At 39.2% G+C, this 11,913-nt stretch overlaps 2 protein-coding genes across 3 annotated transcripts; one reads left to right on the top strand and one right to left on the bottom strand.

The window, feature by feature from the left end:
* The first annotated feature begins 1,346 nt into the window (after positions 1-1,346).
* LOC133740744 (pentatricopeptide repeat-containing protein At5g04780, mitochondrial-like) lies at positions 1,347-5,332 on the top strand. Of its 2 annotated transcripts, XM_062168687.1 has the most exons (3): positions 1,347-1,624; positions 2,875-3,946; positions 4,304-5,332. In XM_062168687.1, exons 2-3 carry the CDS (start codon positions 2,905-2,907, stop codon positions 4,777-4,779), a joined length of 1,518 nt encoding a protein of 505 aa, XP_062024671.1. In that variant the 5' UTR covers positions 1,347-1,624; positions 2,875-2,904; the 3' UTR covers positions 4,780-5,332. The 2 variants fall into 2 exon arrangements, with proteins under 2 accessions (XP_062024671.1, XP_062024670.1); XM_062168686.1 differs by having other exon boundaries at positions 1,351-1,624; positions 2,875-5,332.
* A 448-nt stretch (positions 5,333-5,780) lies between these two features.
* On the bottom strand, positions 5,781-8,636 carry LOC133738105 (pentatricopeptide repeat-containing protein At5g50390, chloroplastic-like). The gene has a single exon (XM_062165551.1). The coding sequence runs from the start codon at positions 7,993-7,995 to the stop codon at positions 5,869-5,871; it is 2,127 nt and encodes a 708-aa protein (XP_062021535.1). The 5' UTR covers positions 7,996-8,636; the 3' UTR covers positions 5,781-5,868.
* Between the last annotated feature and the right edge of the window lie 3,277 nt (positions 8,637-11,913).

Here is an 11,913-nt window from a genome sequence, read left to right as displayed (position 1 = left end):
AAACTATTGTTACCAACCTAAAAGCTATTATCACCAAATCCCTTATCAACGTACTCATTCTTAGGCTTAACTAGATTAAGCTGGATCTTGCGGTACCGACATTCATGGATGGAGGATTGCTAAATTTTTCTGTATCCTTTAATATTGGCCAACAATGCACAAATGCAAACTCCTCTCATTTAGATAATTGACGATATATTGATTTAGCTTGTAATTCCTATAAATAAGGAGATATTAAACATGTACTATATATATTTAGACAAAAGTCAATATAAATAACATGCTAAAACAACGACAAAATTAATTTTAGAAATAAGAATTAAACTTCAAGAATAAGGACGATTACCTGGTCGATCACCACTTTTGTGAAGAAATGCCGCTTTGTTAAGAGCTTGACGCCATCTTTGGCATGCTGGTAACCGTCACACCCTCCTCCTAATCTAATCAGGCCTCCGGTCAACTTGCAAGTCTCGTACACTTCATGTATACGCTCCCACAATTTTTTCTTCTCTTGACTAGCACCGTAAACATCTTCGGCGGGTTTCCAACACTCTTTGTCTAGGGTTGGGCATCTTCTAAAAAAATTGAAAGCTAGCTAGATGAAGAACAATGGTGAAAAATGATGAAGTTTGGAGATGTTTTGGACTGAAAAATTATGAAGAAGAGTTTTGGTACTTATAGAATTTGTTAAAATTACTGTTCCAACGGGCAAAAAATATTTTTCTGATTTTTTAGAAAATTTTCTTTTATTTTTTCAATTTTTTTTGGTTTAAAACACAATTACTTCATTATTAAGTATTAACCATTGATTTTGATCCATGACATTTTTTTGACTGTCAAATTAGAAATTTAGTAAATATATATTTTCTTTTTTATTTTTAGAACGAATTAATCCGGGCGTTTCATTCTAAATAAAATTAATGAAGATTGAATATGGGCCATTGATCTTACGACTGTTGGAAGCTTAGATGTTGTTCTGCGCACGCGGGCCCCATGTGTCAGCCACTACATCAGCGCGTTAGCACGCTTCCTCCATTTTTTTGTCGTTTTGCGCGAGTGGCTTATGTCTTCTACCTCTTGCGCGTTAAGCTGAGCGTCTGCAATTTATCACATGACGTTGTGGCCACCTCATTTTGCAACGAAGCCAAAATGGCTTTCGTTGTACAAAGTTTCGTCATTTTGACTCGAGTTTTGGCTCATGAGTCAAAATGACTACATCTCGCCTTGGGTTGGAGATGGTGAATTTGGTTTGGGAAAGTCAAATTGGCTTTTGGTCCCATTGTTGGAGATCCCCTTTAGTATTAAGTTTCAGCTCAACTCTATTTTTTTTTTCTTTTTCTTTTAACACAAATCTAATGAGCCACAGATCAACAGAACTCTTTTGAGTAAAAATTGGTAGGGGTGGTCCAGCATATTTTGCCAACCGGTTATAACCGACCCGTTTATGAACCGCTTTGATCCGTAAACAAAACCCAGATTGCAGGCCATTTTCTCCATATATGCCCAGCAACCCATTCCAAATTTGTTCCAAACTCTTTTACTTGAACCCGCGCCTAAATTTCCTTGTGAACTTGGGATTACAAAGCTTCCAAATGGGTCTGTGCTGCCATATAAATTCCACAAGGTCAGTTCTGCATTTCGGGGTTTCTGATTTTAATCTGGTTTGGGTGATTTGGTATTTTGTTGGGTTCATTTCAGACTTCACTGTGGTGTTTAGATTTATGTTCTCTATTAATTCCAGACAGAAAAACAAATGAAACAAAGTGTAAATCATGACTGCCTGCCCAGAACTCTAATTTTTCTAGCAAAGTAGAATTTTTGATTATGAAAAGCTGCAATCTTGCTGATATTTAGTTGTGTATACCAGTCATTTATTGGTCCTTGAAGCTATCAGGGACAACCCACTTTCGAGTTTCGACAATATCAATGCTGTTATTTACCAAATGTTGTGTTTGATGATGTACATTATACTCTCAGCTTAAATCAAAGCAAGAGTGCAGGGTGAAAAATTGTTTATGTTTATATTGTGTTGGGGGTGCCATAAGAGTCGGCAAATCCTTATTTGAGTTTGAATGTGGGTGCTTTCATTTCGGGGCTTGTCATTCTCTGTATTTGGGGATTATATTGCCCATACTTACAGCACATCTACTTGTATTAGACTTCCTCACTAACTTTTCAGTAATGTCAAAACAAAATACCTGATAGTGGAAATTTGATAACTCGACTAATTAAGTTTTGGATGAAAAGCTAGTATTAAATCATGGAAAGAGACTACAGAATGATTGTGTTTGTTTTCAAAATCGGGTCACTTTTCAAAAAATTCTGTAACTTTCGGGTTGCTTCTCCCCCTTTTCTTTTGGTTACATGCTCCTCCCTCTTTAGTGACTGCAGAAAGATGAGAAACGAATATATGTCTGTGCAGTGATATAGAAAATAGATGATGATAAGAGCAAGACTACACATTTCACCAAAAGAAATGGACATGTAGAAACTAATATGTTGTCCCACCCTGCACTGCCCTGAGAAAGTCTGAATCCCATATAAATACTTCTTTACCTACATTGCAGAAACAGTTTGACCCTCCTCCCCTTCCCTCAACATGTTTAAATTTCTTAGCTTTTATCATATGTAGGAATTAATGATATAGAAAAGGATATGATTTGACTTTGACCATTTGTGTACAACTCGATTCTTTACAAATGCATGGATATATTTCACTTCTTCTGTGGAATATAGACAAAGGTTTTTGCTCCCACTTCCTTGAGTTTATCTGTGGTTCTTTTCTTTTCTTTTCTTTTTTTATTATTTTTTTATGACTAGATTTCCATTACTTCTTCATGTTATGTTGTTGACTTTTGAACATTGAATTTGCAGGAAAAGATTCACCATGCTGCAAGCAATGGTATGAGAACCTTAAGGAGATACAAGGAAGGATTGTTTAACAGTAGCACAGCTCAGATATATTGTAGAAAATTCTCAGCCATTGGCAATGCTAAAGCTGATAGACCCAGAGACCAATGCCTTGTTTGGTTGGGCACAAGTGCCACTCATATATCGCTTTTGCATCAAATCTTGCAAAGCAGTGCAAGAACAGGTGCACCTATGGAAGGAAAGGCCTGCCATGCACAGAGTATTTGTGTTGGATTACAATCGGACACTTTAACGTCTAACATGCTTATTAACATGTATTCAAAATGTGGCTTACATAATTCCGCTAGAAAAGTATTTGATGAAATGCCTGAAAGGAGCTTAGTTTCATGGAATACTATGATTGGGTCACTTGCCCGGAATGGGGAGGAACAAGAAGCTCTTAGTGTTTTCGTACGTATGCAAAGAGAAGAAAACCAATTTAGTGAATTCACTGTTTCAAGTGTTCTTTTCGCTTGTGCTGCGAAATGTGCTGTGTCTGAGTGTAAACAGCTTCATGCTTTTGCTATTAAGGTAGCAATGGTTTTGAATGTCTATGTGGGGACTGCATTGCTTGACGTTTATTCAAAGGCTGGATTGATAAAGGACGCAAGTTTTGTTTTTGAGTCTATGCCAGAGAGGAGTGATGTCACGTGGAGTTCAATGGTTGCTGGGTATGCGCAAAATGGGCTCTATGAGGAGGCTTTGGTGTTGCTCCACAGAGCTCAAATGATAGGACTAGAACATAACCAGTTTACAATCTCTTCTGCTATTTGTGCTTGTGCAGGTCTGGCAGCTTTGATAGAAGGGAAGCAGGTGCATGCCTTGTTGTTTAAAACTGGATTTGGTTTAAATATCTATATCGTTTCCTCTCTGATAGACATGTATTCAAAATGTGGTAGCATTGGAGAAGCATACACCGTGTTTCAAGGTATGGAGGACAGGAACACTATTTTGTGGAATGCCATGATTTCTGGGTTTTCTAGACATGCTTGCTCCCTAGAGGTGATGATCTTATTTGAGAAAATGCAGCAGGCAGGTATGCTCCCAAGTGAAGTAGCGTATATATCTGTATTAACTGCTTGTAGTCATATGGGATTGGTTGAAAGTGGAAGGAAATATTTCAACTTCATGATAACAGAACACAATGTGTCCCCAAATTTTGTTCACTATGCATGCATGGTTGATATTTTTGGTCGGTCAGGGTTGATTCTTGAAGCCCATAATTTGATTGAGAATATGCCATTTGATGCTACTGCTTCTATGTGGGGTTCACTGTTAGCTTCTTGTAGGATCCATGGAAATTTTCATTTAGCTGAGATAGCAGCTAAGCATTTGTCTGAGATAGAACCGAACAATGCAGGGAACCTCATTTTGTTGTCAAATATTTATGCAGCAAATAATAAGTGGGAGGAGGTTGCAAGAACAAGGAAGCTTCTTAAAGAAAGTGAGTTGAAGAAGGAAAGAGGGAAGAGTTGGATTGAAATCAAGGACAAAGTTCACTCATTTATGGTCGGAGAGAGAAAACATCCTAGAATTGCTGAGATATACTCTAAGTTAGACCAATTGGTGGAAAAATTAAGGATGATGGGTTACAAGGCTGAGATTGAACATGATCTTCATTATGTCGAAGAGAGCAGAAAACATGAACTTCTGAGGCACCATAGTGAAAAACTTGCTCTTACTTTTGGGTTGATGTGCTTACCCTCCAATGCACCTATCAGGATCATGAAGAATCTTAGAATTTGTGGGGATTGTCATTCTTTTATGAAGATCGCATCAAGTTGTTTGGGGAGGGAAATCATTGTCAGGGATACTAAAAGGTTTCACCATTTCAAAAATGGTTTTTGCTCTTGTCGGGAATTTTGGTGAAATACTTGTGCTCCATTATGTAACTGACTACTTACTGTTAGCATTTTGTGCACTTTCCTAGTTGTTGCTGAGCAAAGGGTGCGAAAAATATTACTGAGCAAAGGGTGCGAAAAATATTCATTTGATGACTATTATCCAATAGTCTGGATATGAGAGATGTATGTGTCGAAGTTCAGGAACTAGGTAATAGTATCCCGATCAAAAAGCTGATGAAGGGGGTAAGGGAAACAGGGAGTCTACTGGATAGGCAAGTAGTGGACACATTAAGCCCAAATGTGGTGGTCAGGTTAGTCAAAGATTTCATTTTACCAAGTTCAATGTCTCTCTACATCTTGTTTCCAAGAGCACAAAAGTGGAGCTCTGTTGTTTTGATTTGTTAGGCAGAGTATGTATATCAGCAGGCGCAGTTCATCCTTTCAGCTTTAATTGTAGGACTTCAATGTATTTTGATGGTGCCCTTTGGGCCTTTTTTGGTTCTACAATACTAGTAAAGGTTAATTTGCATATAGACAAGGATTTATATCATATTTTCATCATGTTGATAGTGATCTTATTTCACAAGGATATAAAGTCTCTTGTAAGTTTATGAACTTTATATTTGCAATTCAGAGTATAATGATAAGTACACAAGTTGGGATAAAAAAGAATCAAGACAAAGAATGACAGTCTTGAATCCTTGGATAGTTGATAAAAGAGTATGATTAATATAGTATAGTGATTTCAAACACACACTAGCTTCAATTCCTACAGTTCTCCTATAACACAGTCGGCTGCAATTTCATTATGATAATGCCATCCAACCCTGTTTTCAAGCTCTCTGAGCGGGGAACCTTGTATCTAGTGATTTTAGTCTAGCAGTTCTTTGTTGTTTTTAGGAAATCATAGCATTAGCAGAAAAGAGGGAAAAAAAATTTGGAAGAACAACAGGTAACAGTACTCATTTGGAAGTTGGAACTATAAATCTTGGAAAAAAAAAAAATCAGGTTTAGAGCACCATATCATTTCCAGTAAAACAACTCTTGTTATTAATTAACCTTATTGTATGTTTACAATAAATAGTATAACGCTACAAGTAAAGTAACTTAGCCATCACCAGTAATTCCCACAAGAACAACTCCCATTCTTGAAGTGGTGGAATCTGCTGGCGTCCCTCACTACAATTTCCCGTTCAGTCACCTTAGCTATTAACTTGATTGCGGAATGGCAGTCTCCACAAATGCGATGGCCTTGCACAATTTGCAGTGGCGTCCCATCTGACGTACTTATCAAGCCGTAAGCTATAGCCAGTTTCTCACTGTGGTAAGCTGAGATGCGCTCGTGTTCATCCACATCAGGAAGTAGATGCTTCTTGTCAGGGATGTAACCACGTCTCCTAATCCTGACCATCAATTCGTCCACTTTCTCATAAATCTCCCTTGTTTGGGCATGCCTTTCATCTCCGGAATGAAAAATATGTACCTGTTTCTTAATTTCAATCCAACTGCATGCCGGAAGCATTCTCAAACCCTTTCTTCTTAGAGTCTGAACAACAGCAGCAGCTTCCTTCAACTTTCCACAACTGTTATATATATTCAGGAGCACAACATAATTATTTAGCTTCTCAGGCTCCATCCCATAGAGCTCTTCGGCTGCAATTTTGCCAAGCTCTAAATTCTCATGGATTCGACAAGCTGTCAGCAGAGCAGCCCACATGTTTGCTGTAGGCTTTAAGGGAGCAGTTCTTATCAGTGCAAACGCTTCATCTAAATTGCCCTCTTGTCCTAGCAATTCAATCATACAAGCATAATGCATAGCACGGGGCTTAATCTTGTAATCCCTGCTCATTGATTCAAAAATCTCCCATCCAAGTTCTGATAAACCTGAACGACTGCAAGCAGACAAGACAGCAAGAAAAGTAACATGGTTGGGTACCATTCCTTCCTGAAGCATCTTCTCAAACATCTCAACAGCCTCATCACCCCGACCATGGTTACCATATCCAGCAATCAAGGCATTCCAAGATATGACATTCTTGTTAGGCATCTGATCAAAAACATGACGAGCATCTTCTATCCTCCCCCATTTGCTATAGAAGTCCACGAGCGATGTGTTTGCCACTATATCCAACCCAAAACCATGACGAACTAGACCTGCATGTGCTTGCTTTGCATGTTCTAACGACGCCAACCTTGCACATGTTCTTATGATCATGGAAAACGTAAAATGGTCCATCGGCACACCAGAATCACGCATATCATAGTACATACTCAAAGCCTCCTCACTATAACCATGAAGTGCATAACCCGCTATAATGGTATTCCATCCTACAGTTGTCTTCTTCGGCATCTCATCAAAAACACAGTGAGCGTCATCAATGCTCCCACACTTGCTATACATATCAATCAACGCACAAGACACGAAAATATCAGCCGCCACACCCATCTTCACACAACACGAATGAAACTGTCTCCCTGCAGAAATGAGTCCCAACCCGGCCGAAGCCCGAATCATTGTGGCAAATATCCTCGACTCCCCATCAGAAAACTCCCCCCACATATCCAAAAACAACCCGAACGCCTCCATGAACTCTCCACAATCCACAAGACCCCCAATTATGGTGTTCCACGAAACCGAATTTCTCTCAGGCATTTCCTCAAACAGGTGGCGTGCATCAATCATCATCCCACATTTCACATGCATAAGCAAAACCCTGTTCCTCATGTACTGATCCAACTCAAAGCCATTACCAATCATATAACCAAACACCCTCTTCACTCCTCTAATCGATTTCAAGCTAATACAAGCACTCACTAAAGCATCATAAGTACTACCACCCACTTCATACCCACCTCTAGATTCCAAAAACTCAAACATTTCAAGTGCTTCCCTATACCTCTTATACAAAACCAACTTCTCAATCTGACTACAAATCCCAGAACTGGGCACTGCAATCTGGGCGTCTTCGGGTTCCAAAGGTGCGACCTTTGGTTCCTCCTCAACCTCAATTTTGGCGGGTATGGGTCTGGGCCGGGGCTTCAGCTGTTGCTCCACATAAGAACAACACCTAATTTGAGAAAATGGGTTCCTCCATTTTGGTCTATTAAGGGAAAAAGAGTAGCCAGAAAACAAAGATCTCCGCTTGGAAAACTTGGAATCTGAGAATGACAAAGGGAAGCTAATGCTACATTGAATCTGGTCCAACACTAGGCTTTGGTACCTTAACAGAGGAACCTCCATGGTTGTGGTTGTGGTTGTGGGATCAAACAACTGAGCTGAGAAAAGATGGTACCTTTGCTCTCTGTCGGAGTTTTCGAGGTCGGTCGGAGTTTTCGAGGAGGGAGAGAAACGACGTCGTTGAGCTCGTTGAGAGTGGAGGGGGAATAAATAAATAATTTAGGGCTGGCCGCGGTACGGTTGCCGAGTTTTTTCACTTCAGCCGATACCGATACCGAACCGATAAATGTCGGTATGCTCAAATTCTTCACCGTAACCGTACCGCACTTTTCGGTTACCGAAAGCAAGCTCGGTTTACCGAGCTCAACAGTCGGTTTCGGTCGGTATTGAAAACTCCGATCGTGGGAATTTGGAGGCGGCAAATGATTGCAGAACTAAAATCCGGCTATGAAATAAGAAATATGTATATAGAGGCAACCTCATATCTATAGATCTTGAGGTTCCTGAACCTCAGATTTGTAAGCCAAGTGAAGGAGAAGAGGGTTTCAGTATGAGGAGAAAGAGAAAGAGAAAGAGAAACTGAGGTTTATTTTTTGCATGAAGGAGAACTGAGGTCGAAGAAGAAACGAAACAGAGGTGGAAGAAGAGAAAGAAGAAGAAAAAAAATAAAGGAAGAAGAAAGAGAAGTAAGCTACTAATTTAATAAAGGGTGGGTAGAAAGTTTCAAAGTTCAAATTTCATGGAGAGGCTGCTAATTGTTATCAGTTTTGTAATACACATATAAATATATTTTTTGTTGGAAAATTACAAGTTTTCATTTCGGCCTGGTGGATAAGGCTGATCCTTCGCAGGTGAAAGGGAGGAGGAAGGTTCGAACCCCGCAAGCAGCATAAGGAAGCTACATTTAATTCATTTTGAATTAAATTACTTCATTTTGGTCGGCTCAGTTTAAGCCGGACTCCTGAACCGGAACCGTACCGTGCTGAGTCATCAGGTTTGGTAATCCCATGCCGAAATGGCGGTTTATCAATCGTCTGGTTTGAATCAGTTCAATTCGGCCGATTTTCGGCAGGTTCAGCAAAATAAGCCAGCCCTAGGAATAATGGTCATGGTATAAAGCGAATTGTGGGGTTGAGTTGAGAACGTCTTCGCATGCTCGTCTTGTTTGGGCCCAGACATGTGCAGCTCACATGTCAACAAATAAATTCCTCTTAATGGGAAAGGCTTAGCCTGTTCCCAGTTGACGTTGGGTGAAAAGATTTCTACCCACGAATGGACAACCCCATTCTCTTAAGCAGAGACTGCTAGGTCCCTGTGAAGTCTAAAGACCCATACTTCTGTTCATCTCCTTTTCCCTACAAGGGGAAGGACATGGCCTGAGGAAGATTAGGAATTCACCAGTACCTCTGGTTCCTAGGTCCGACACTCCGACCTGTGGCAATCGATTAGCTACTGGCGCAGGAAGGAACGCAAGCAACAATACCCAACAATAGTTATCAGAGACGAATCAAAAACTCTGGAACCGCTGCCGGAAACGGGAATCACAGTGAAATCCGACGTCACCCAAAAACACAATTTCTTCATAACCCAATCGAATTCAAAAACTATTTATACTAGCATGTAGAGCGTGACGAAAGGATTAAGTTTTATACCACATGAAGCTCAATCCGTAGCCGGAGTCGCCGGAAAAAGTTGGAGAACCGCCGAGGAAGCTTTAAGCTGTCATGCTTTGTATCATCGCCGTCTGTCGCCATCAAAGAGACCAGGAAGAAGTCGGTATCAAAGAAACGAAGCTAACATCGGTGTTTTGCCGCCCGTAGATGGCCTGATGGCGAGGAAAAGACCGGGCCTCATACTCGGGTATTCGGATCGCAAGACCGGGTCAGAGACTCGGGATCTCTCTCAATCCCTCTACAGTGTTGATCTAATTGAATACAGTCTCTTCTTAATTACTTTAGAACGGTCCTGATAAAGAGGTGGCATTTTACGGTCCAGATTGCACCACGTGATTTTCTATTTTCCTTTAATAATTTCTCAAAATTCTAAAACTTCAGAAAATCACAATAAATAGTTGGGGTGTCCAAAAAATTCCCCGAAAATATCGACGGACTCGTGACGTCGTGTATTTTATTATTAAACCCTTAAATCAAGGAATTCACCGCCTGAAAGTTCTCAAAAAATATTTCCGAGCGCCTGTACAATTTCTGAGATCAATAAATAATCTTCGCACGATCTCACTTAAGCTCGACAAATTTTTCGAGGCTCACAGATTGGGGATCCTATTCCTAGAATCCCCCCTCCCTCCCCTAATTGGGGGAGGATAGGGATCCAATGGTGCTCCACCCTGTTGGGGATTTTTGTCATCCCTAAGTTGTAGGCATATAAGGATTTTGTGCAATCCGACGAAATCGCGATGAAAGTTTTAGACTTTTAGTCATATTTTGTTCAATCCAAATAAAAAGAGAAGTTAAATTCAATAAATTTTAAATTCTCCGTGTTTATTGCATGGTAATAACTAATAAGTATTATATAAAAAAAATTGACCATCATTGAAAGTAGTCAACCCTATAAACACTCATACTTCACTAAGGGGAGCCGAATCACAATGAGATAAACATCCAACTAATGTAAAAATTTCAAAAAGTTTATATACTGGTGGTTAAGGTCCTCTTAGGGAATTATAAGTGTATAAGCGGTTGACCGATTTATTTGACATCTAAATGATGGCGGATAGGGTTAATTTTTTTACACAATGCCTATTAATACACTATAAATAGATGGGTAATGTCAAATTTTTTGATTTCCAGTTTCGATTGTTTAGATCGAACGAAATCCTTATATGCATACTAATGCGGTTTTAACTTGTTTATTAGTTGTATTGAAAAATATACCTTCCATGAGGAACAATGTGGAGGAAATAGATTTTATCAAAATCGACCGTTGGATGTCATCATGATAAGAAGATATAATTATGGTCAAAATTTGAGATATTTTCGAAGTTTTTTGGGTCTCGATCTACTAGGTCAATCCTAAACTCCAAATACCACATAAAACTAATTTGCTCATAACCGCTCACTCGCAACTTTTTTTTTCGATCTGTCAGCTCTCACACTCTCGTGGCTATGACCTATATCAACTAATATAAACTAGTGGTTAAGCTCCCCTTAGGGAGTTATAAGTGTATAAGTGGTTGACCACTTTATTTGACATCTAAATGATGGCGGATCGGGTTAATTATTTTTACACAATACCTACTAATATGCTATAAATAGATGGGTAATGTCAAATTTATTGATTTTCAGTTTTGAATGTTTAGATTGCACGAAATCCTTATATGCATACTAATGCGGTTTAACTTGTTTATTAGTTATATTGAAAAATATACCTTCCATGAGGAACAATGTGGAGGAAATAGAATTTATCAAAATTAGCCGTTGGATGTCATCATGATAAGAAGATATAATTATGGTCAAAATTTCAGCTATTTTCGAAGTTATTTGGGTCTCGATCTACTAGGTCAACCCTAAACTCTAAATACCACATAAAACTAATATGCTCATAACCGCTCACTCGCAACTTCTTTTTTCGATCTGTCAGCTCTCACACTCTCGTGGCTATGACCTATATCAACTAATGTAAAAATTTCAGAAAGTTTATCTACTCGTGGTTAAGCTCCCCTTAAGGAGTTATAAGTGTATAAGTGGTTGACCGCTTTATTTGACATCTAAATGATAGCGGATCAGGTTAATTTTTTTTACACAATACCTACTAAGATGATACATAATTATTCCTTCTTCAAGTATTAAGACTTAATTACGCCTTGTAATCCTAGTACTTTTACTAAGCCCACACCTCTGTAGAGTAGATCGTTCAATACCTGCGGCACAAGCCCAAAAGAATCGACAGACTCTTTTGGTTTTCTCGAGCAACAAGGCAGATTGCCTCCACGATCAATCTTTATTCTTTCATAAACCTGAGTGT

Source organism: Rosa rugosa, chromosome 3, assembly GCF_958449725.1.
Source record: "Rosa rugosa chromosome 3, drRosRugo1.1, whole genome shotgun sequence".
NCBI lineage: Eukaryota > Viridiplantae > Streptophyta > Magnoliopsida > Rosales > Rosaceae > Rosa > Rosa rugosa.
This window is presented reverse-complemented; position numbering and strand designations above follow the sequence as displayed.